Source organism: Sander lucioperca, chromosome 4 (genome assembly GCF_008315115.2).
Source record: "Sander lucioperca isolate FBNREF2018 chromosome 4, SLUC_FBN_1.2, whole genome shotgun sequence".
NCBI classification, from domain to species: Eukaryota; Metazoa; Chordata; class Actinopteri; order Perciformes; family Percidae; genus Sander; species Sander lucioperca.
Genome location: NC_050176.1, coordinates 42,425,842 through 42,452,114, shown reverse-complemented (window position 1 = coordinate 42,452,114; position 26,273 = coordinate 42,425,842). Strand labels below are relative to the sequence as shown.

Here is a 26,273-nt window from a genome sequence, read left to right as displayed (position 1 = left end):
TGTGTGTGTGTGTGTGTGTGTGATAAGAGATCAAAGGAATGGAAAGAAACGTGACCATAAATGACAGCAAAACACAATCAAGACACACACTAGTTCTCATCTACCAAAATCCATTTGATTTGATTTAGATTTTTTATATTGATATGAGATTAACTTAGATAAATCATGAAGCATGTAATGAATTCGGTGTTTTTTATTGCTTGACAGTCCTATTTTTAAACCTTTTTTAAATGGTTAGCTCGAGAGCCTACAATAAACTTTAATTACAGTACTGTGTAAGCAAAAATCAAATCAAGACCTGGCCATATCCACAGAAACCTGAAACAGGATACACATCAAATGTTGATCACAACAAATATCTGCCTATATGTGATACCAAATTTGGTATGCTTACCACATTTAACTTGTGGGGTGTCATCAAAAATGATTAACATAAAAGCTACTTGTGGATACAGTGTGTGATAGAGAAGACCTGAGAGTTCCTGCTTGTGGCTGCGGCTATGTTCTCGTAAGCTTGAGATCATTTGAAATATTTGAGTGCATCTTTTTTTGACACCTATTCTAAAAACAAGAACCGGACCTTTTGAGAAGGATTGGTGATTACTGTTGACAGAGAGGTCAGGTAAGGACAATTTTTAAATATTGTCTTTTTTATAAGCAGTTAATACATGTGCAAAATGTCTCAGTTATTGAATGTCTGCTGTAATTCATCCACAAATTTTGACAAAACCAAACAATAGGTTAGCATTTATTCGCAGTAATAACCTAGTCTGAGAAGGATTGAGTCACTTTGTGAGTCAAAGCCCACCTGTAACGAAACAAAGACATGGTTTCAGTGTGGATAAGTTTCCTATACATCAAAATGTTAAGTGCTGCTTAAGATAGATAGATAGATATTTAATGTCATTGCATATTTTTACACAACTAAGCTTGGTTTGAACATTCAGGTTTGCAGCTTAGAAATACATGATCAATTATAAAATATGCATACTTACACACCTCCCTCATGCCCATGACCTCATACACATCATTATTCCTACTATAAATAAATAAATACTCTAGAAAAAACACATATTACCCATGATATAAATGAGCAGTGAACACAAATGTTTAAATACATGGACTTAAAAACTCTGAGATGGTACTTACTTTGTAATTATCTAACAGAAATCAGCCGCCACAATGAGTACGGACGCGGAGATGGCCACTTATGGCAAAGCTGCCATTTACCTTCGTAAGCCAGAAAGGGAGAGAATTGAGGCTCAAAGTGCACCATTTGATGCCAAGAGTGCCTGCTACGTGGCCGATGTCAAGGAGCTGTACTTGAAGGGAAAAATCGTCAAGAAAGATGGTGACAAAGTCACGGTCGAAACCCTGGAAACTAAGGAGGTTAGTATCATAAAGTCAGAGTCAACTGGGAGAATCAATATGATCAGTTCTCATTGTGACAAATGTCCTATTCCAGGAGAGGGTAGTGAAAGAAGCTGACGTCTATCCAATGAACCCTCCCAAGTATGACAAGATTGAGGACATGGCCATGATGACCCATCTCAATGAAGCCTCTGTGCTGTATAACCTCAAAGAGCGTTACGCAGCATGGATGATCTATGTAAGACAATCTGCCTAATGAGAAAAGAGAACTGTTGCAAATTGCTATACTTGTAGAAAACATAGAGTTAACTGTTGAATCTCTATGATCACGTTCAGACCTACTCTGGGTTGTTCTGTGCCACTGTGAACCCCTACAAGTGGCTCCCAGTGTACGATTCTGAATGTGTCAGTGCCTATAGAGGCAAGAAGCGTATGGAGGCTCCACCCCACATCTTCTCCGTCTCTGACAACGCTTTTCAGTTCATGCAAACTGGTAAGTCATTACCAGAACAATTTATCAGTACATGAAGTTTCTGTTGCAGTAAATCATAGTCAATTATTTTGTTTTTGCTTTAACAGATAGGGAGAACCAGTCTGTCTTGATCACGTGAGTTTGTTACATTTACATTTGTAGACTTTGTTTAGCAAAGTTAAATATCTTGATCAAATCGTATACATCTGTGTCTATACCTAGTGGAGAATCTGGTGCTGGAAAGACTGTTAACACCAAGCGTGTCATCCAGTACTTTGCAACAATCGCAGTTGGTGGACCGAAGAAGGACGACTCAAAGGTATGTTACTGTATGATTAAAATTCAGGGTTCTTTCTCTATTGAATATTTTTTCAGGGGAAAAAGTGAAGTAATTTCTTGACATTAATTCTAAACCTGGATTGTAGGGGTCACTGGAGGATCAGATTATTGCAGCCAATCCCCTCCTAGAAGCCTACGGTAATGCCAAAACTATTAGGAATGACAACTCTTCTCGTTTTGTAAGTATGGAACAATTTCTACACATGAGAAAGGTCTTGTTACAGATTGCCAATGTGGAGGGACAATAAAAATCCTTTGATCCAAACAGGGTAAATTCATCAGAATCCATTTCGGCGCAACTGGCAAACTGGCAAGTGCTGATATTGAGACATGTAAGTAATAATACTCAGTACATACAAATGACTGGAATTGAGAATTGGCCAGGCTGTGATTCATGAACAATATTTGTAGATCTGCTGGAGAAGTCAAGAGTGACATACCAGCTTTCTGATGAAAGAGGCTATCACATCTTCTTCCAGATGATGACCGGCCACATACCTGAGCTGATTGGTAAGCAGATTGGTGTTGCACATTGTTTAACCTCTTTTCATATGGAACAAATGTTCTGACATTTTCACTCTTATTTGGATCTCCAGATTTGGCACTCATCTCAACCAACCCTTATGACTTCCCCATGTGTAGCATGGGTCAGATCACTGTGGCCAGCATTGATGACAAAGTTGAGCTGGAAGCCACTGATGTGAGTGATCTTCATTTCAAAATATAATTTTTTTTTTTTTGCATTAAATCCAATTGATCCTTCGCTAAGCCACGCCCGAAAACCGCCACAGGCCAATCGTGGCTTAGCAACCATAACTAGGCACAGGAGGTCTGTCAACTTTCGAGCAAGGGAAACATGCCGAAGTGTTGTGCGTATGGATTGTGCAAATGTGATACCCAGTATCCTAAAAGTTTGGACGGGGTGGTGGAATTTTTTCCCTTCCGAAACCTAAATGTCGGGCGTGGATAAGCAGTGTGGGAGGCCCCATTCACAACTAAATGTCGACAGGATTAACAAAAACACCTACGTTTGCTCCAAGGCAAGAACACGCTAATGTGAGCTAGCTAGCTAACTCAGCACAGTATTGCTTGGAAATAATGACGGTTCTTTGTTCATAATGCATATATTTGAACGTAAAATAAGATGATTAAAGGCAAGACAGAGGCTCACTGACATACTTTAAGATATATTTCAGCATTTTGTTAATCGCTAAAAATGTAAGCAGGAGAATGTTATCATTGCAAAGTGGTCAGGCTAATGTCTTATGTTTATTCCAGAAGACCTGTGGATAAGCTGTTTGATTTATAATTATTAGATTATTTTCAAATTTCACTTACCCTGCTGTGCATAAACATAGCTGTTCCTCAATTTGTGTGTTTACCATTTGAATGGTCCGCGTATGAGGCGGCTGCTGCTTGCGCTGGGACCTATAGGCTTTAGCTTAAATTTTGATGAAATTATTTTTTATTCTAATCGGTTGCATATTATGTCGTGGATATATCCCTCGAATGCATACTGCAGTCCCTTTTGTCTTGCTCTCTCAGATAAATCACCTGTTCACCAAAAATTACTAATTATCTCCTTGGGAATGTGTGACACCAGTGCATACATACTGAAATAGACGTGCCAGGCAGGAAAGCTTGTCAGGCATAGCAACAGTAACTAAGGAGGGCGTGGCTTAGTGAAGAGTCAATTGCATTTTCCTAAAGTGAATATGTTTTGTGTCGACCTGTTTTGAACTCAGAACGCTATTGATATCTTGGGCTTCACTCATGAAGAGAAAATGGCCATCTACAAGATGACTGGTGCTGTGCTCCACCATGGTAACATGAAGTTCAAGCAGAAGCAGCGTGAGGAGCAGGCTGAGCCTGATGGCACAGAGGGTGAGTGTTTAATGTCAGCTCAAAGTGAATAGCTTGGGAACAACAGTAATGAGGTTCTTAATCACACTGGTGTCGGTTTACATCATGATGGAAATCTCTGAACTATTTTCAGAGGCTGACAAGGTTGCTTACTTGCTGGGTCTGAACTCCGCTGACATGCTCAAGGCTCTGTGCTTTCCCAGAGTGAAGGTCGGAAATGAGTATGTCACCAAGGGACAGACTGTACCTCAGGTAAATATGAATTACCAATATCTACAATTTAAATAAGTCTAGGACCGTCTAGATCTTTTGTATTATTTACCTCACTAGTGAGGTGCCCATTCAGGCGGATTGCTTGGCCTGTGGTATTGGTGCTTGTAGCTTTCTCGGGAATCCTTCATACAATCAATTTAATGCTTACCCTGCGCTTCCTTGGGTCCTGAGCAATACACCTGCCATGACATAGTTGCATCACATACCCAATCCACGGCTCCTCATGGTCAGAAACACTTTTGAAATACACTGGTTCAGGGGGGAAAATATCAAGAGCAACCTTTACCATTGAGTGTGGGCCCAAGGTAAAATGGCCACAAACAGCTATAGATTTATTATGATGTTCACATATGAAAAATATAGGATATGTTACAATACTAAATCATTGTACCAATAAATAACTTACAAAGCACTTAAAAATGGGCAACTCAACTGCAGTTCTGATTTACTGTGTCCTACTTCAGAGGAAAATGTACTGCTACATTTCCCTGACAGAGAAATGTTACTGGTTACATTGCAGATTAAGATTTTTCCTCACAAAATTATTCATCATTACTCTATGCAGCATGATTTTGTAAGTATGTAAGTACATTCTGCTGATAATTCCTGTCTTTTACTCTTCACTTTAAGTAGACATCGGAATGCAGGACGTTTTGACTAGGCCTAGTTCTAACACTGCCAATACATTGCCAGTTAGAGGAAGGCTGAGAAGTAAAGGATGCTGTTTTTGTTAGTCAGAGTGATTAATCGTTGCGTTCACGCTGCTTTCCTTGGTAAAATCATTCCACTATGTCAAGTAATCCCATCCACTCTGTGCAAATGTCAGTGACAGGGTACCGGCCATTCTTATTATACATCCATGGTACAGGTAGATGCGGAACCAGACCTTGGGTTAGTTTGTCTGCGGAGGCAGCTGCCAGGAGGAAGAAAGGCTTTGCCGAACACCATATGGTGCCTGGCTTTTGTTTAATATCTGTTGTCGGCAAAAACATCTTGTTAGCGTCATGTACGCTGTCTTATTGAGTTTTCTCTTACTCAAATCCGTTTACATGTGTGTAACATCTTTCGCATATTCGAGTCACCTCATTCAACCGGAAAACCGGACGGACTAACTCACTCACACAAATTCCTGCCTTTATTAAAGAGATTAGAAGAAATACCAGAAATCAATACTAATGATTTTTACAAAAATGTTAAATCACATCCTTGTTTTTATTCAGGTGATGAACTCAGTGACAGCCCTGGCCAAGGCTATCTATGAGAGGATGTTCTTGTGGATGGTCGTTCGTATTAACGAGATGTTGGACACTAAACAAGCAAGACAGTTCTACATCGGTGTCCTGGACATTGCTGGTTTTGAAATCTTTGACGTAAGCTTCATTTCCAACAATTCAGAAGCTGATACTTTTCATGACAGAATCATTCTTATTGCCCTGCGAGAGATTATACTGGTTAATTGTCCCCTCACAGTTCAACACCTTGGAACAGCTGTGCATCAACTTCACCAATGAGAAACTGCAACAGTTTTTCAACCACACCATGTTTGTCCTGGAGCAAGAGGAGTACAAGAAGGAGGGTATTATCTGGGAGTTCATTGACTTTGGCATGGACTTGGCTGCCTGCATTGAGCTCATTGAAAAGGTAATAATTTGGTGATTATATATAATTTTTCTCAATTTGAAAAAATGTATCATCCTTGTGTTGTCTTTCGGGTCCCGGTGACCTGAAGGACAAAACAAGGGTTAATACAGCACCTTAGTGCTTTTTTGTACAGCATTTTGGTCAGCTTAAGTTGTGTTTAAATGTGCTCTAGAAATAAACTTTACTTACTTACTTTACAAGAGACAAGGTTTAAAGAGCAATTCTCAACAAAGTAAATGGAAGTACATAACCCTTGTGTTGTCCTTCGGGTCACTGGGACCCGAAGGACCATTCAACTCGAAAGAAGTCATATAACCATTCCAATGGCTCCGAAGCTGTTCAGTTAAGGTAAATTAAGCTAAAAAAGCTGCATAGTTCCCCTTTAATGACTAATAATAATACTTCTTCCCACTTTTTTCAAGCCCATGGGCATCTTCTCCATCCTTGAAGAGGAGTGCATGTTTCCCAAGGCCTCAGACACATCCTTCAAGAACAAGCTGTATGACCAGCATCTTGGAAAAACCAAAGCATTTGAGAAGCCTAAGCCCCCCAAGAAAGGCAAGATTGAGGCCCACTTTTCCCTGGTGCACTACGCTGGTACCGTGGACTACAATATCGCTGGCTGGCTGGAGAAGAACAAGGATCCACTGAATGACTCCGTCTGTCAGCTGTACCAGAAATCCCCAGTGAAACTGCTGGCTCTCTGCTTCCCTCCTGTCGTTGAGGGTATGATAATAACTACAGTAAACTAAAACATGTTTTTAGGCTATACTGTATATGTTTAAGTAACTGTAGCAGGTGTTAATGTACATTTTATTTGTAATCCTAACGAAACATGTCTAATTAAAAATATCAACAGATGCTACCAAGAAGGGAGGCAAGAAGAAGGGTGGTTCTATGCAGACTGTGTCTTCACAGTTTAGGGTAATGTTGCAAACGTATCTTATATATGTATGTATATATAGGTCAGTTTATGTTCAAACTCACAATTGATTACATGTCATAAGACTCACCATTTTGAATCTACAGGAGAACTTGGGGAAGCTGATGACTAACTTGAGGAGCACCCATCCTCACTTTGTGCGCTGCCTGATTCCCAATGAGTCAAAGACTCCAGGTACATAGAGACCATCATCTCAAGAGATTATTTGAGGAGTGGTTTTGTTTTGTTAATATGGTTTCTTTAATTGTGTACTGCTTTAACTAACTAAGTCTATTTATTCAAAGAAGTCATTAAGAAATGTATTTTTACAGGTCTGATGGAGAACTTCCTGGTCATCCACCAGCTCAGGTGTAACGGTGTGCTGGAGGGTATCAGAATCTGCAGAAAAGGTTTCCCCAGCCGAATCCTCTATGCTGACTTCAAGCAGAGGTATTAATGGATATTATAATAGAATTTTGATAAAGATTATTAGAAGAAAATACTCACACTGATCGTTAACTCTCATGAAAAAGGTACAAGGTGCTGAATGCCAGTGTCATCCCAGAGGGCCAGTTCATTGACAACAAGAAGGCTTCAGAGAAGCTGCTTGGGTCAATTGATATTCCACATGACGAGTACAAATTTGGACACACAAAGGTAAACACCTTGCTCTCTTATTTTACTGTAGATTAATGACCAAAGTGGTTAGGGGGTGGAGGATGGGTCAAACACAGGGCTTTCACCCAGGAGAGCGGGGTTCGCATCCTGCTTGTCACGCTTGCTATAGTCATTTTTTTCTTTCCAACCACGTGTCACAGAACCATACGCCCACCCACGACCCTTTCCTAAACCCAACTGTCCCGTTCTTCCCGCGTGTCACAGAACCGTACCCACACCCACGACCCTTTCCCAAACCCAACTGTACCGTAGTTCCCGCGTGTCACGGAACCATAAGCCCACCCACAACTTTCCTTAACATAACTGCTTCAAAAGGGACGGCAATAGTCCCGACCAAGCGCGTTTACTTAAAGCGCTAAAGGGACAGCAATAGTCCCGACCAAGTGTGTTTACTTTTAGCACTAAAGGGACGGCGCTAAAGGGACGGCAATAGTCCCGACCAAGTGTGTTTACTTTTAGCACTAAAGGGACGGCGCTAAAGGGAGGGCAATAGTCCCGACCAAGCGTGTTTACTTATAGCGCTAAAGGGACGGCAATAGTCCCGACCAAGCGTGTTTACTTAAAGCGCTAAAGGAGACTTTCAGTGTCAATAGTGACAAAGGCACCTGACTAAGCGTCCATATTTTACGAGATGGGTGTGAGAACGTGTTGGATAGAGGCAGAGCAGCCTGCATGTGGCCATTATCAAAACACCTTCACGTTAGAAGCCCCGGACCATGTTGGGTAGGTAAAAAAGTTTTTTGTTTCTGAGTTTATCCTACATTCATTTATATTTTGTGTTTGATCAGGTGTTCTTCAAGGCCGGTCTGCTGGGTGTCCTTGAGGAGATGAGAGATGAAAAACTGTCGTCTCTGGTCACCATGACTCAGGCTTTGGCCCGTGGTTATGTCATGAGAAAGGAGTTTGTGAAGATGACGGAGAGGAGGCATGTTGAAAACAGCTCATTCTGAATCATGGTATTACAAATCACTAACAATATTGTTTACAACAGCTACTTCTTGTACGCAGGGAAGCCATATATTCCATCCAGTACAATATCCGCTCATTCATGAATGTCAAACACTGGCCATGGATGAAGGTGTACTACAAGATCAAACCTCTGCTGAAGACTGCTGAAACTGAGAAGGAGCTGTCAAATATGAAGGAGAACTATGAAAAGATGAAAACTGACTTGGCGGCTGCCCTGGCCAAGAAGAAGGATCTGGAGCAGAAGATGGTGTCCCTTCTGCAGGAGAAGAATGATCTGCTGCTGCAAGTATCATCTGTAAGTACACATCAACATACAATTGTGCTTTTCATGTTTTTCAAAGTTGATGTGCTAACATCTATCTTTATAAAATTAACTAGGAATCAGACAATCTGAATGATGCTGAAGAGAGATGTGAGGGACTTATCAAGAGTAAGATTCAGATGGAGGCCAAACTCAAAGAGACAACTGAGAGACTGGAGGATGAAGAGGAAATCAATGCTGAGCTCACAGCAAAGAAGAGAAAGCTGGAGGATGAATGCTCTGAGCTCAAGAAGGATATTGATGACCTGGAGCTTACCTTGGCCAAAGTGGAAAAGGAGAAACATGCCACAGAGAACAAGGTTTGTGTATAATAGTTTTCCCGCTAAATATATTCTGGAGGGGAGACCCGCCGCTGCAGAATTATTGGCGCCGCAGCTTCAGAATTTTAATTTATCATTAAGTCCCAATTTCCCGACTGTGCAGAGCTGAGGTTGAGGAAAGTCATGACAACCAAACAACAGCACAAATGCAGCATTTTCACCTCATGCAGAGTGATAAACAGGGACAAAAGCCTTGACGGCTAATTCTCATGGAAGTCACGCTCACGCAGGTCCCGTGGAATAGAACAGCCACCGTGGCTTAGAAAATACCATTACGGTGACTGAATTTATTAAATGTACTGTTTCTCTGACCCCCGATGAGAAAAGAAGTGTGTGCACCCTGCAGTCCATCTGCCACACCCCTGCTGCAGGAGATGTATTCACACGACAGGCCGTATTCCCTTACTGTTTCACACTTTTCCAGGTTATGTTAAAAATGTGATGCGATACGTGCACTGCTAAAGGCGTTATTTATCTGGAATTGTTCATTAGCTGTGGTTGATATATGTCAAGCTGAATGGACTCACAGCAGTAAACAAATGTTATTCTCACCCAAAGACTGAAACAGAACTCATTCTTAGAGAGAAAGGACACTACATAATGTAATATAATGGAAAGGCATTTGACCCTTTGCTATTTTTCATTGCTGTTACAGGCTGGTAGCGTAGATACTAGTGCACCCTCACTAATTTTCAACCCTAATGTTAATCCTTCCCCCACCTGCCCATTGAAACAGAATCCAGAGGAAAAACTGTAATAATCTGTCCAGCATATCAAGTAAGATTATAATGATGACAGTTTAAAGACACGATTTTTCTTGCACATTTAGGTGAAGAACCTGACTGAGGAGATGGCCTCTCAGGATGAGAGCATTGCTAAGCTGACCAAGGAAAAGAAAGCCCTTCAGGAGGCTCATCAGCAGACTCTTGATGACCTGCAGGCAGAGGAAGACAAAGTCAACACTCTGACCAAGGCCAAGACCAAGCTTGAGCAGCAAGTGGATGATGTAAGTTTACAAAGTCTCTTGGATTGGCAAAGCAGGATTCTTGAATTTGATGATTAGAAATGAATCGTATTTTTCAGCTTGAGGGTTCTCTGGAGCAAGAGAAGAAGCTCCGTATGGACCTTGAGAGATCCAAGAGAAAGCTCGAGGGTGATCTGAAACTGGCCCAGGAATCCATCATGGATCTTGAGAATGAGAAGCAGCAGTCTGACGAGAAAATTAAAAAGTAACAGTTTTTGAATTTGTACACAAGAATCATTCTTATAAAATGTTGTGGTCAACTGCATGAACTCTATGTTCTTCATCTAAACTTCTCACAGGAAGGACTTTGAAATCAGTCAGCTCCTTAGCAAAGTTGAAGATGAGCAGTCACTTGGTGCTCAGCTTCAAAAGAAGATCAAGGAGCTCCAGGTGACATATGGTTTTAAAGAAAACATTTCTGATATTTCCAATTTTGTGTATTAAAAGTGAAAGTTTACTGAAAGACCTTATATCTACACTGAACAGGCTCGTATTGAGGAACTGGAGGAGGAGATTGAGGCTGAGCGTGCTGCTCGTGCCAAGGTTGAGAAGCAGAGAGCTGACCTCTCCAGGGAACTTGAGGAGATCAGTGAGAGGCTGGAGGAGGCCGGTGGTGCCACTGCTACTCAGATTGAGATGAGCAAGAAGCGTGAAGCCGAGTTCCAGAAGCTCCGTCGTGATCTTGAGGAGTCCACTCTGCAGCATGAAGCCACTGCTGCTGCTCTTCGCAAGAAGCAGGCTGACAGCGTTGCTGAGCTGGGAGAGCAGATCGACAACCTCCAGCGTGTAAAGCAGAAGCTTGAGAAGGAAAAGAGTGAATACAAGATGGAGATTGATGACCTCTCCAGCAACATGGAGAATGTTGCTAAAGCAAAGGTACACAATGCATTACATGCTATTTTATTACACAAATTAGTATATGTATATGTATAATGTACTTAATATTATAGATAAAATCTGATCACTGATCTCATCTGTATTTACTCATTAGGGAAATCTTGAAAAGATGTGCCGTACTCTAGAGGACCAACTCAGCGAACTGAAGACCAAGAATGATGAAAATGTCCGTCAAATCAATGACACCAGTGCACAGAGAGCACGTCTCCTGACAGAAAATGGTATCTACAGTACAAGCTGTCAGTTAATGATCTGTTGTGTATGTTATTGAGAAACATGACACAAACTAATGCATCGTGGCATCTTTCACACAAGGTGAGTTCAGCCGTCAAGTTGAAGAGAAAGAAGCTCTTGTCTCCCAGCTGACCAGAGGCAAACAGGCATTCACACAACAGATTGAGGAGCTGAAAAGACATGTTGAAGAGGAGGTTAAGGTAAGAAACATTTAAGTAAGTGTGTATTGGTATTATTAGTGTGGGATTCAGGAATTTTGTAAATTCAATCATGTCTTAAACCAGGCCAAAAATGCTCTTGCCCATGGACTGCAATCAGCCCGCCATGACTGTGATCTGCTGAGGGAGCAGTTTGAGGAGGAGCAAGAGGCCAAGGCTGAGCTGCAGCGTGGGATGTCCAAGGCCAACAGTGAGGTGGCTCAGTGGAGAGCTAAGTATGAAACGGATGCTGTCCAGCGGACTGAGGAGCTTGAGGAAGCCAAGTGAGTAACATTCAAACAATTCAATGGCCAGTGTATCATTTTAGCACAACTCAACTTTGGAGCAAACATTTTACAGCTCTGCCTTCATATGTTCATCTAGATCTTTAAAAATGAGCTGTTAATAACAACACTAGGCTGATTATGAATTGCCCATCCCTCTTTCCAAAACCTGTTATTTTGAAATACTCGCTACTCTAAGAATATTAAGGCTTCAAACAAACAACAATGCAACACTCAAAACACAAGAACTCACGCTGCAGATTATTGTTACTAAGGCTTTAGGTCACTTCATAGTTTTTAGTGGGAAACTAATCTTACCTTCTTTAAACAGGAAAAAGCTGGCTCAGCGTCTTCAGGAGGCTGAGGAGCAGATTGAGGCAGTGAATTCCAAGTGTGCTTCTCTTGAGAAAACCAAACAGAGGCTCCAGAGTGAGGTGGAGGACCTCATGATTGATGTGGAGAGGGCCAATGGGCTGGCTGCCAACCTGGACAAGAAGCAGAGGAACTTTGACAAGGTAGCATTGTTGCACTGAAACAATGAAAGACATATTTATTTTTCCTCATATTGCTACATAACCAATCATGTTATTCAGGTGTTGGCAGAGTGGAAACAGAAGTACGAGGAGGGTCAGGCAGAGCTCGAGGGAGCACAGAAGGAGACTCGTTCTCTCAGCACTGAGCTGTTCAAGATGAAGAACTCTTATGAGGAATCTCTGGATCAGCTGGAGACCATGAAGCGTGAAAACAAGAACCTTCAACGTGAGTTCTACATTATGTAACAGTTACATTGTATTCAACACATGTATTTCTTACATTTTATTCAACATGTGTTGGAATAAAGTGTTTATATTTCACATTATAAGGCTTAACAATATAAAACACATGTATCTCTATGCAGAGGAGATCTCAGATCTGACTGAACAGATTGGTGAGACTGGCAAGAGCATCCATGAGCTGGAGAAGTCCAAGAAGCAGGTGGAGACTGAAAAGTCTGAGATCCAGACGGCTCTTGAAGAGGCTGAGGTACATTTTCTTCTGGGGACATCTACTGAAAAAAAATCTAAATCATGGACAAATATACTTTAAAAAGGTGTGAAGGCAGAGATTAATATTTAATTCTTTGATATCATCAGGGAACTCTGGAACACGAAGAGTCTAAGATCCTGCGTGTCCAGCTGGAGCTCAACCAGATTAAGGGTGAGGTGGACAGGAAGCTGGCAGAGAAAGATGAGGAGATGGAGCAGATCAAGAGGAACAGCCAGAGGGTGATTGACTCCATGCAGAGCAATCTGGATTCTGAGGTCAGGAGCAGAAACGATGCCCTGAGAATCAAGAAGAAGATGGAGGGAGACCTGAATGAGATGGAGATTCAGCTGAGCCACGCCAATCGCCAGGCTGCTGAGTCCCAGAAGCAGCTGAGGAATGTGCAGGCGCAACTGAAGGTATTGTTAGATACAGAATTGTTGCACAGACTATGATCAGTGCAGGTACATTTTGGCATTCATGTGAATATTGTCCTGATATGTTTTCTCTAGGATGCACAACTGCACCTTGATGATGCTGTCAGAGCACAGGAGGAATTCAAGGAACAAGCTGCTATGGTGGATCGCAGAAACGGTCTGATGGTAGCTGAAATCGAGGAACTTAGAGCTGCTCTGGAACAGACGGAGAGAAGTCGCAAAATCGCTGAGCAGGAGCTGGTGGATGCCAGTGAGCGTGTTGGACTTCTGCATTCTCAGGTGAACAAGCCCAATCATTTCTTCAGTAATTCAAAAATCTAATGTGAACATGTAACACTGTGAAGACAGAGGAAATCATTTTTGGAATAACCCCGAATTGTCAACTGTCCTCAGTGAAGATTCATAACTCAGTAATCAGTCAAGTCTCAGTCTACAAATATCTGGGTGTCATGATAGACAAAACTCTCTCATTGACCTCTCACATAGGATTCATCTGCAAAAAAATACAACAGCGTGTTTATTTTCTTCGTAGATTGAGATCCTTTGGAGCTAGTAGTCAAGTCATTTCTTTGTTTTTCACATCAGTAATTCAGAGTATCATGCTCTACTGTAGTACTGCTTGGCTGAGTAGCCTATCAGTTAAAAATAAAACAAAGCTATTTAATCAGATTGAACATTTTTAATTTAAAATTATAGGATTACCTGTAGCACATTCCTTTCAGGAGGCTCACAATAATAGTATGCTTAGACTAGCCAGAAATATTTCAAGTGACTTCACGTCTTGCACAGTGAATATCAGCTTCTGCCTTCAAACAGACGCTTCAGAGTTCATTCTTTTAATCGCATCAGACTTAAAAACTCTTTCATGCATCAATCTATCCTATTGTTAAACCAGCTACATTAAATCCAGTGCAGTACTTATTCAGGGTTATACGTCTCCAAGACCATGTCTGTGTGTATGTTCATGTCATGTTCTGTTGTTATACATGTTTTCTTTGTTTTCCTACTTGGAAGTTTATGTCATTTGTGGTAATGTTTCATGTATGTCTGTTATTAATGTTATGTATGTTTGTATGTATGTGTATGTCCTCCTTTTTATACGAGCTACCCAGGGATTCACAAAGGATTTTAGACTTGGCTGACAATAAAGTTGTATCGTATCGTATGACTAACATGCCTACATCTTTTTTTGCCTTTTAGAACACAAGCCTTCTGAACTCCAAGAAGAAGCTTGAGTCTGACCTGGTCCAGGTCCAGAGTGAAGTGGATGACACTGTTCAGGAAGCAAGGAATGCAGAGGAGAAGGCCAAGAAGGCCATCACTGATGTGGGTTTACATTTTAATTGTTCTTACTTTCACTCCAATGTGTATTTTCAAGATTATTCTAATCAACATTTTATGCTGTCTCTTCTAGGCTGCTATGATGGCTGAGGAGCTGAAGAAGGAGCAGGATACCAGCTCCCACCTGGAGAGGATGAAGAAGAACCTGGAGGTCACTGTTAAGGACCTGCAGCACCGCCTGGATGAGGCTGAGAACCTGGCCATGAAGGGTGGCAAGAAGCAGCTCCAGAAACTTGAGTCCAGGGTAAGAAAGAAAGAAAGAAAGAATTTGCAGAGCTGAACTTATTATAAAAAGATGTATTCTTATTGCCTTATTGTTCATTGAAGGTGCGTGAACTGGAGGCAGAGGTTGAGGCTGAGCAGAGACGTGGAGGAGATGCCATTAAGGGTGTCCGCAAATATGAGAGGAGGGTGAAGGAGCTCACCTATCAGGTACAGTCACTTTGATAGCTGTCATACAAATCAACTTAACATATTTAGTACAAAAACATTTATTTACTTTAAATAAACTTTAACAGACTGAGGAGGACAAGAAAAACGTTGCCAGGCTGCAGGATCTAGTTGACAAGTTGCAGCTCAAAGTCAAGGCCTACAAGAGGCAGGCTGAGGAGGCGGTAAGGGCAATATAGAGATTTACACATCACTGAAAGCTTGATACTGTGGCAGATTTATTTCTATTGAAGATTACCTTTGGTCTTTTAGGAGATTCGAAAATGTCAATCTCTATGTTTTTTCAGGAGGAGCAGGCCAACACTCATCTGTCCAAGTGCAGGAAGGTCCAGCATGAGCTAGAGGAGGCTGAGGAGCGCGCTGACATCGCAGAGTCCCAGGTCAACAAGTTGAGAGCGAAGAGCCGTGACTCTGGCAAGGTAAACATACCAATAAAGACGTACATTTAAATTTTAAATTTGATTTAAAAAAAAGTTATGACAGAAATATACTGTCAGTTAGATTTGTTTGAAATAAAGTTGATTAAACGCTTTTTTATTTGTGTTTTTAGGGTAAAGAGGCAGCTGAATAAAGAAAACTGCCTGATCAGCTATTTCTAATCATATAATATGATGTGAGATGTGCTGTAAAAATAAATGGTTTCCTTGTCACAGTTAAATTGCTGTCTGCCTGCTTCTTTTCCTTTACATTGTTTCCCCCAAAATGATAAGTGTTAGACTGGGAAAGTGGCTTTCCAGTAAAAACAATTGTATTAAGCAGTAATATATGACCCAGCTGACCAAGCTTTATCGAAAAACAAGTCCACAAATTTGATTTAATGGTTGGCTACATGGTCTTAATAACTGGTACTAATCAGATTTCCTCAACCAGGTAACAAATGCTTAAATCTACCTTCAAGTGACTTATTTGACCTTTTCCAATATCAATTTTCTGGAGAGAAAAACATTGGATGAATGCGTCGCTTAATGAGCATACCCACCAAAATAAAATACATAAAAGTCATGGGGGCCACAGGCCAGCATGATTGACAGGTTAGTCAAAGGTACACAAATCAGATGGTGGAGATGCAGAGTCTTACTTTGAGACTGTGTCCACACTAACATTTTTATTGGCTATAATATAATAGTGACATCTCAGGGTTTTACAAGGCTCAAATAGCGTAAAATACTTAATTTGATGCATTATGATACACCTTTAGGCACCAATTTATGGTGAAACCGTCACGGAAAACACAAAATTTTGATGGCAGGTAACAATTCAAATTAAAGCTGCAAGCAGCATTGGACGTGCCCTCGCTCCTCTGCGCATGTCGGGGTTACTGGAGGACGCCTACTTTTAACAATTCTCTACAATAAACAAACTTCTTAACCCCCCTGACCATAGGGGACAGCAGAGAGAAATGAGAGTGACTGAGAGGGTGGAGGGGGGGGAGGCAGGTGTGGTGGTTGAAGGAGCAGGGGAGGTGGTCAGGTTGTTGTAAATGGTGTCATAGGCACCTATTTATGTTTTCCTCCGTGGGTGCTCACAGGCGCATGCCCTTTAAATAAAAAAATAAAGTAGTCAAAAAATGTTTGCATTTCAGAACCTTAGGAAATGGACAGCCGCCGACACGAACACACACACCTATTAACTCGATAATAAAGTCGTAAAGTAGGCTTTCAAATCAGGACAGCGCCACTTCTCACAAATACAGATAGGATTGGAGATGAAAAGTTTAACTGACACGTAACCGCGATCAGCTTCGTGGGAAATTAAGAATCAATGCCACCGACATAACCAATCACACTATGACAGACGCTCCACTTAGCACCAACTGCAATGTTTAATTTTAAATGAATGTAGCCTACTGGCAGGCTAGCACACGTGGGTGCCTATGAATGGTGTTGATTTCAGATTGAAGAAGTGAGAGAAAAGAGTTGCATTTGTCCACTGTGAAGGTTGTAGAAACTTTGTCAGGTGGGTTAAGAAGTTTGTTTATTGTTGGTACAGAGCCTCAAAGCGCCATGCCAAATGGGTATCACAAGTTTTGTGTTGATTGCATTTACTGTGGCAGAGATATTGCAATTGCAAATTTTCCATTTAAATGCATTGAGTTATTGGCCAAAACACATAAACGTTGATTATAGCGCCCACTAATGGCTGATCTTCGCCAAATTTGGTATAGAGCATCGTAGTCGGATGGTGAACAATGATCACAAGTTCTTTGCTGATAGCATTTAATTTGGCCGAGATATGATATGATATGTGTGTGGTAGCTAGCTAGGAAAATGTGTTTGGTCATCAAATGCGCATACTTTAATCTAACAAAATTCTTTAAATAACTTTTGGTCACGTCCATCTGTAGATGCTATGTAGAAGGTTTCATGCAGATCAGTCGCATGGCCTAGGACGAGTTCGAAAAAGTTGGTTTTGCGCATTACACGATATTGCGGAAAAACGTTTAAGCAGAAATGGGCGTGGCCTATATCATGTGATTCAGCTTGATTCAAGGAACACGTGGATGTAAGGATTTCTAATGTGCGATGTGTAATGTGGGAGTTAAAGGCAAAAAATCATTATAGCGCCACCTAGTGGTCCACGTGTAATTTTTGGTAGGTGTGGTCCATGACCCATTGTCTATCTACCCTGTAAATTTAAAGTTGTTCACATTAGTGTAAGTGGTGAATCTAGACTTGGGTCCCATAGGCCACGCCCACTTTGGCCCCTCAGTACCCCACTCTAGGGTTGGCCTCAGGAGTGGCCCTAGATGGTACCCATCAACTTTTGTAAAAATCGGATGAGCCGTTCATGAGATATAAACTTTTTGTACTTGTAGCGCAAGTACAAGCAAACAAGAATCTAAAGTTTGGCGTTGATATTATTTATTTTGGCCGAGATATGGCAAAGTTGGTGTTCGTGCGTAATATGCGCAATTTTTATCCTTTGTGTCAGGTCAATATGGAGATGCTACCTGCCAGGTTTCGTGCCAATTGGTCCTACGGTCTAGGAGGAGATCGAAAACGTAGGTTTTTGATAAATCATGATTTTTCACGCATAAAAGTCTAGGCGGAAATGGGCGTGGCCTATATCAGGAGATTCAGCTGGATCAAGGGAACACATGGACATGTGTATTTTTAATGTGTGATGTACGGTTTGGGAGTTAAAGGGCCAAACACATATCTCTGCTATAGCGCCACCTAGTGGTGGAAGTTTTTTTGTCTGAGGTCCTTGCGGAGTTTTGGACCAGTCCTGAAAATGGCATTGCTGCTGTTATACTATTATGGAATTATAGTGTATTTCATTATTATATACATTTTATTGTTTATGATGTTGTTATGTGTATTTATTATTGCATTGCCACATTTTCAAGAGAATTGTAAGGACCTCAGGAAGAATAGCACCTGCAATGCAGGAGCTAATGAGGATCCTAAATAAACAAACAACAAATCTGTTCTGTTTTTCCTGAACTCATCTTTATGAATGTATGTTTGGCTTGGTTTACTTCCTGTATTATTTTGAAGTGTTTGGTTTCATGTGTCTTGGTTTAGCTTTGTTTCCTGTTTGAGTCTGATTTGTCCCTAATATGTTTCACCTGTTGGCCCCCTCTCTGCTAGTTTGGCCCTGTGTTTAATGTCCTCTGTTCTGTTCAGTCCTTGTCATGTCATCATTGTTGTCGTTGTTGTTGTGAGTTCGTCAGATCTTTCTCAACAAATACCGGTGAGTGCAGCTGATTATATTTACTCTTTTAACAAACAGCATTAAAACTAAACTTACAGCTAAATGTAGCAGCTTTATTCAAACAGGAAGCTACACTCTTCATTTTTTAATGACAGTTGACACTCAGATGGATAACTCACTTCAAGGTATAATATGTGACATTTTTGCGTTAAAATGTCTAAAAAGACTAGACCTATGTAATATATTTTCTTGAGCTGTGTATTCACATCACACCAAATGTTTGAAAAAATGTTCAAAACCAGATAAATCTGTCACTTTAAGCAAGGTAATGGCAGGGAGGCTAAAATAGAGAAGTCATGGCGTCATATTATTGTTGTGCACAGCATATGCCAGTAATATATAGTCTGGCTATAGCAGGGGAAGTTTTAGGGCGTTGGCTACACACCGACCTGTCAATCAGGACAGAAGCTTATCAATGCTAACCATGCTAACACTGTGGACATAAAAGAGACCGGATCTTGTTTTAGGGTGTTTTTATTTTAAACTTTGACCCTCTCTCTGTGTGTTGTCACTTCATCAAAGTAAATTGACATTAACTTGTCCATTCCTCCTTGAACATTATTTCTGCCTGAGTCACGTAGTGTGGGTTATCTCCCAAGATCCCTCACTACTTCACAACATCATCAGTCTGTCTTTTGTTATTGATTTGATTGTGAGACCCTGAGTGATAGAAATATTATACTGTGTGCTGAAGTGTTTATGTTTGTCATAATTGCAGTAATCATACTTTGATAACTTCTATTTATATGGTAATTATGTGTGTAACAACATTTTATAATACTTTTTGTTCTCAGTGTTTAGATATGGCTGCTGTGAGCTGTCTGATGATCAGTTTCTGTGGTCAGTCTGGATCTGTTCACTTGTTATTTTGGTACATTTCTGAGGTGATTAGGATGCTTGAAAATCAGCACACATCAGAACTGGTGAAATTTGTAAAGTTCTGCAGTGATTGGGCTCGGGCGTGACACGCCAGGGTCAAAAGAATCTCAAGACCTTCACGGTGCCAAATTGGGAAGCTTTTGTGTTTTTGTGGAATGATGTGCCGTGTCAGACAATTTGAATGTTTCACCATAACACAGGAAACTGTTAACTTGAATTAAAATAGTCCAATCTGCCCCAAATATTTGAAGGCATCTACATGCCTTTATTAAGTCATAGTCATAGCGCCACCTACTGACAACAGAATGTTAGTTGTATGTGACACGGATCATCTGATTTACATGAAATTTACATGATGTCGTCTACATATAATACCCAGCAACATGACGTTTCATTAGTGTGTGTTCTCTAGCACCACATAGTGGACACAGGAAGTGGTACAAAATGTACAATACTTAATTTTTAGCGACACATGCTCAACGCAGGAAATAACGTGTAATTCATGCACACAGTGCCTAATGATCCTGGAAAATTCAAGAGCCACGTTGACTGGCGATCCATCAGTATCCCCGACCCGAATGTGCTAGTGCTCGTTCATCACTGATTACGATATTAAATAACCTATATTATTTTTCCTTTTCTTTCACATCATGTGTAGATATGGCTGCTGCAAACTACCTGCAATCTGAAGATCAGTTCCTGTGCTCCATCTGTCTGGATGTGTTCACTGATCCTGTCACCATACCATGTGGTCACAACTTCTGCAAAAACTGCATCACTGAACACTGGGATACCAATGACCAGTACCTGTGTCCCCTGTGTAAAGAGGGTTTTACCACAATACCTGATTTGAGAGTCAACACTTTGTTGTCTGAGATGGTTGCTCAGTTCAGACAGTCAGCTCAACAGAAAGCCAGCAGCAGCAGCTCAGAGCAACAAGTGTCCAAACCAGGAGAAGTTCCCTGTGACGTCTGCACTGGAACCAAACTGAAGGCCCTGAAGTCCTGCCTGGTGTGTCTGGTCTCCTACTGTGAGACTCACCTGGAGCCTCATCTGACCATGTCAGGCCTGAAAAGACATCAGCTGATCGACCCTGTGGAGAACCTGGAAGGCAGGATGTGTACGGAGCACGATAAACCTCTGGAGCTGTTCTGTAAGACCGACCAGACATGTGTCTGCATGCTCTGCTCTGTTTTAGATCACAAGATGCATGATGTTGTTCCTCTGAAAGAAGGATATGAAGGAAAGAAGGCAGAGCTGGGGAAGACAGAGGCTGAAATTCAGAAGATGATCCAGAAGAGACGACTGAAGATTCAGGAGATCAAACACTCAGTCAACCTCAGTGAGGAAGATGCAGACAGAGAGATAGCAGAAGGTGTTCAGGTCTTCACTTCTCTGAAGGAGTCTGTTGAGAGAGGCCTGAATGAGGTCATCAACACGATCCAAGAGAAGCAGAAAACAACAGAAAAACAGGCCGAAGCTTTCATCAAAGAGCTGGAACAGGAAATCTCTGAGCTGATGAAGAGAAGCACTGAGGTGGTGCAGCTCTCATGCTCTGAAGACCACCTCCATCTTCTCCAGAGTGTCCAGTCCCTTAACATCCAACAACCTCCACCCACCAAGGACTGGACAGAGGTCAGCGTCCATCCATCATCATATGAGGGGACTGTGGTGGAAGCTGTGGTTCAGCTGGAGGAGACACTCAGTAAACAGATGAAGAAGCTGCTTGAGTCTGAGCTGAAGAGAGTCCAGCAGTATGCAGTGGATGTGACTCTTGATCCTGATACAGCATATCCTAAACTCATCCTGTCTGATGATGGGAAACAAGTGAATTATGGTGATGTGAGGAAGAATCTCCCAGACAACCCAGAGAGATTTTCTAAGTGTGCTATTGTTTTAGGAAAACAGAGTTTCTCTTCAGGCAGATTTTACTTTGAGGTGCAAGTTAAAGGAAGGACTGATTGGGATTTAGGAGTGGTCAGAGAGTCAATCAACAGGAAGGGAGCAATCACACTGAGTCCTCAGAAAGGTTACTGGACTATAGTGTTGAGAAATAGAAATTACCAAGCTGCTGCTGACCATGATGTCCTTCTCTCTCTGAAGTCTCGGCCTCAGAAGGTGGGGGTGTTTGTGGATTATGAGGAGGGTCTGGTCTCCTTTTATGATGTAGATGCTGCAGCTCTTATCTACTCCTTTACTGGCTGCTCCTTCACTGAGAAACTATTCCCATACTTTAGTCCCGAGTGTAAAGATGGTGGTGAAAACTCTGCCCCTCTGATCATCTCTCCTGTCAGAGTAAACTAAACACTGATCTCATTTCAGGTATTGATTTATTTTCAATCCTGGGAACAAATGTACATATTCATATATCTTACATCTTGTTTTCTATAGAATCTCATTCCTGTGGTGACTGATTTCCACTTTATTCCATTCATCATCATCATCATGGTTAAATGTGCAGCAATTCTTAGCAAATTGAATCAAACTTCATCTTGACATATTTGGTGTCTTTAGAAACTGATTTCTTCTGGAAGTTATAATAAATGTCTGGTTTTAACAGAGGTTTAAATAGATATCCTCCACATAACGTGTGTCATGATGCATCAAATTAATGTGTTGATTATGTAATCAGATACACATTTATTTGTATTTGATGTGCAGCCACAGAAAACATATTGCTGAATATTTCATTGTCATGAAGCTTAATTTAAGAGTAAGGCCTATTACATCCCATAGTGTCTACAGAACACTACAGTTTCCTTATTGCGTCCTACACACTGCTTCCTCTAATACCTCAGGCTGTTTCACAATAAAAGCTTTCCCCCAGATAACCAGAGGCTTTTAATGTGAAGCAGCTGGAGGAAATGTACAGTAAGCAGAGCTTTGTTAGCAGTGCTGTTCTTTAATAAAAACTGTTCTACACAACAGGATGTGATCATATTCTAATAAAATCTATTGCAGATATCTAGAAAGTTCTTTCTGACTAGGAAGAATTAAATACAGATATCTGCAATAAATATCCAGTCTATCTAGTAAATGTTAAAGCGGCCACTTACACTATTTAAGGATTTAAATTTAGTTTTGACTAGTACAATCAAAGTTGTAGATATCTTGAAAAACAATTGCTACAAGTATGAATGTTATTGTGGATATCTTTAATGACCATTCTGACTAGTTAGAATATAATTTTGACTAGGAGAAATGCTATTATAAATATCTAAAATCTAATTACAGATAGGAGTGCGGTTTGATTAAATGTTAAAACGGCCTGCCATAACCTAAGACATTTTTCCTGTTTTCATCTATAGTTGTTCTGCAGAGCTTCTTCTTGCAGATAACGTCTGACAATAATAACTTTAGTTTTCTATGTTGTAAGTTGACATTATTGTTTAAAGCCACATTTCAATACTGACAACAAATGTTGTATAATCTCTCTGAAAGAGTCCAACAACAATAATTGATAAGTGCAGGGTATTAATTTAAACTCTGAACATTTCTTGAGAGCTGACAGCCTTCCTCATGTCCGAGCACGTCTCCATGACTCCCTGTTACACTGCAGCAGCAACAACAGGCCTCCATGTAGACCACTAACTGGTGTTGTGACACAGAACGACCACTAGATGGATCACAACACAAAATGATTAGAGAAATGTGAAAAGAAAAGGTGTTTTTCCATTACATGGTACCTGCTCGACTCGCCTCGACTCTACTCGCCTTTTTTGGTTTTCCATGGTCCCTGGTACCTGCTAACAGAAATGATCAAAACAATTTGCAATATTGAAAATAGGTGGGAATATCAGGAACAATGTTGAAAGATCTACCTCCTCTCATTTTGTTCCCTTATTGGTCTTATATGGAAACATTGTCTATTTTAGTGTGTGTTTGCAGAGCGTCTTTACGGAGCCCCGGAACCATCACAGACAGAAGAAATATTATTGCGTGGCCTCGAGTTATTTTTTCGTGGCATACTCTAGTGTTAGAGAAATTTTGATTTACATACTTTCTCTCTTGTTATTAAACTGTTTGCATAGAAGAATATTATACTGAATACTCAAGATACAAGATAACTGGAGCCACTGCGTGTCCTTGTCTGAGCACAGTGTGTTCATGCCCTCCCAGACCAGATAGGGGAGACGTCATCGACTCTGAAACAACTGACGACACCAACTCTTGTACCATGATTATCACATTCTACATTGTATTACAAAAGCTGCTGTAGAGAGCTTTTCGTGAGGTCATTGTCTGTACTATTCCGTAGTGTGGAGAAGGCCTCCTCGGATTCTCGAGTAAAATGAACCTTAATATCTCGTCAGTGGTCTCTGTCTATTCTTGATAATATAAATTATTCTAACATGTAGCCTATATGGAAAATGCTGCATTTTCAGAGGATTTCTTAATGCTTACTGCGCAATCATCAGGTAGTGTCTGGCATTTTCCGAAGTAGCCCTTGTAATGAGGACGTTCCCTCTCTGTGCAATTAATGCAATTCTTTCAGTGTTTTATCATAAATTATTTTGCTGATCAAAACACTGAAGACGAGTTCCACTTTTTGCTTGGCAGGACACGCAGCGTCTCAGCTGAGAACGGGACTGGTACAGTCAGACAGATAGACACACAGACAGCCAGACAGACAGACAAACAGACAGGCAGAGGGACTGATACAGACAGACAGACAGACAGACAGGCACACAGACAGACAGACACACAGACACACTGAGTGACAGACAGACAGACAGACAGACAGACAGAGGGACTGATACAGACACACAGGCACACAGACAGACAGACACACACACACAGACAGCCAGAGAGACAGACAGGTAGACAAACAGACAAACAGACAGGCAGAGGGACTGATACAGACAGACAGACAGACAGACAGACAGACACACAGACAGACAGACAGACAGAGCTGAAATTCAGCAGATGATCCAGAAGAGACGACTGAAGAGATAAAAGTGATGACGTGCAGCTCAGGTCTTGTGTTGAAAACCTTTTTACACATCAGACACAGAGCCAGAGCCCCATACGGTCAGCTACCAGCGGAGCTAACTGGTAGATTAAACTGTCGTCATCTGTTCAGCTCGCCTCTGGCCCGCCTATATCAGATACACTGATGTGATTGGTGCAGCTCGGCTACAAGGGCATAGTTAATGAGCAGCATTACTCAATGCCAGAGTGACTCGCTGAGCAAATTCAAATTGTGCTCTCGCGAGAACTCTGGATTTCCAGGGTACTGATGGAGCGCTGGTCAACGTGGCTGTACATTTCCTGGATAATCAGACACTGCACATGAGCAGTGGTGCAAAAAGTGGGTATGCACTATATGCGGCGCATAGTGGCGCAGCACCATGGGGGGCGCCAAAGCAATGGTTAAAAAAAAATAAAAAATAAAAAAATTATTTTTTTGGTATTTTCAATATGTAGCTGCTGTTGTGCGTTTCTAAATCATTTCTGCATTTCCTCAATGTTATTATATAACATTTGAGAGGACTCTCAGGCTAGATTAGGCACCCTGTCTCATAAGATTCCATCATAGAATGTTGACATAGAAGAGGGAGGGGGGAGGGGAGGGGGGGGGGAGGGACCGGGGAGTGGGGGGGGGTTGCCATGAGCGCTGAGTGAGCAGGTAAGAGCGTACGAGTAGTAAGTTGCCGTCTATGGAAAAAGAGCAAAGCAAAACAGCTAGCTGTTGGGGCTAAAATAGAAAAAGAAAGAGGGAAAAGGAGATGACATGGCCAGGGATGCGACAGCAGTTAAATAAGTGGATGGTGAAAGGCAACAGGTAAGATTAAAGTGTGACGTCTGTGCTTGGAGGCTTGCAAATATTCATGTTAACAGACTAGCTAGCGTTTGCTAACACTGGGAATGTAGCAGCCAAATGGGGGTTTACAGCTAGCTTACAATATGCAAAACCGAGGTTGCTGAGCTGAAAACTGATAAATATAAGGTAGCATGTACAATAAATGACAATAATCTGGAAAACATAACTAATGCTATAACTCTGGTTAACCATGGAATCATGCATAGATTTGCTACCAAACTTGGAGGCTTGCAAATATCCATGTTAACAGACTGGCTAGTGTTTGCTAACTTGATGTAAACCAATGTTTCTGATAGCTACATTTAGATGTTGGTTAAACCCTATGGTACCAATCCCATGCATGACATATCTCAATTTTATTAAGGTAAAATAACAACTGGTAAATATAAGGTAGCATGCACAATAAATGAGAAGAAGAAAAATAAATAAATATGAAACAAAATATATACATATTTAAAATACAAAATGTGAATGTAATTTCAATAGCAGCACAACCTTACTGCATAATAGTTGTCTTATCTGATGCCATCACTAGGCTGATTTAAGAATTGAATTTAGGCTGCTATATTTAACAGTGAGTTCATTTCATTCAGGTGTGAGGATGGTGGATCAGGAAAGACAGGGGAAGGCAACAGGTAGGACTAACATTAGGTGGAAGTGTAGGGGGAGCCACTTGATACCAACAGATTCATTTCTTAATATTATTAATATAGAAAAGCGAATATGGAAAATATATTACATAATGTTTGTTTGACAATATGTCTTAATGGAGAAGAACACAGGCAAGGAGTGAATG

General features: G+C 41.1%; 2 protein-coding genes and 1 long non-coding RNA gene across 4 annotated transcripts in view; all 3 read left to right on the top strand.

The window, feature by feature from the left end:
* LOC118494914 overlaps positions 1–22,341 on the top strand; it is a 31,764-nt gene extending 9,423 nt beyond the window's left edge. The window contains exon 2 of the long non-coding RNA XR_004897122.1: positions 22,216–22,341. This is a non-coding gene — a long non-coding RNA (uncharacterized LOC118494914). The remainder of the gene's footprint in view (positions 1–22,215) is intronic.
* Positions 475–15,715, top strand: LOC116050920 (myosin heavy chain, fast skeletal muscle-like). 2 transcript variants are annotated; one of them, XM_031301137.2, is made up of 40 exons: positions 475–622; positions 1,168–1,389; positions 1,466–1,609; positions 1,708–1,864; positions 1,951–1,978; positions 2,066–2,162; positions 2,269–2,361; positions 2,451–2,514; positions 2,594–2,692; positions 2,779–2,882; positions 3,928–4,066; positions 4,179–4,297; positions 5,539–5,688; positions 5,789–5,959; positions 6,382–6,685; positions 6,819–6,883; positions 6,989–7,076; positions 7,214–7,331; positions 7,415–7,538; positions 8,348–8,484; positions 8,568–8,823; positions 8,907–9,149; positions 10,000–10,176; positions 10,254–10,399; positions 10,494–10,584; positions 10,681–11,070; positions 11,186–11,312; positions 11,407–11,525; positions 11,610–11,806; positions 12,138–12,321; positions 12,400–12,565; positions 12,705–12,829; positions 12,940–13,248; positions 13,342–13,545; positions 14,467–14,592; positions 14,681–14,851; positions 14,935–15,039; positions 15,126–15,221; positions 15,345–15,476; positions 15,608–15,628. In XM_031301137.2, exons 2-40 carry the CDS (start codon positions 1,183–1,185, stop codon positions 15,626–15,628), a joined length of 5,793 nt encoding a protein of 1,930 aa, XP_031156997.1. In that variant the 5' UTR covers positions 475–622; positions 1,168–1,182. The 2 variants fall into 2 exon arrangements, with proteins under 2 accessions (XP_031156997.1, XP_031156996.1); XM_031301136.2 differs by lacking the exon at positions 475–622 and having other exon boundaries at positions 1,183–1,389; positions 15,608–15,715.
* On the top strand, positions 18,708–22,011 carry LOC116050944 (E3 ubiquitin-protein ligase TRIM21-like). Its single transcript, XM_031301165.2, has 2 exons — positions 18,708–18,753; positions 20,312–22,011. The coding sequence occupies exon 2, from the start codon at positions 20,314–20,316 to the stop codon at positions 21,955–21,957; it is 1,644 nt and encodes a 547-aa protein (XP_031157025.1). The 5' UTR covers positions 18,708–18,753; positions 20,312–20,313; the 3' UTR covers positions 21,958–22,011.
* Positions 22,342–26,273: the final 3,932 nt, after the last annotated feature.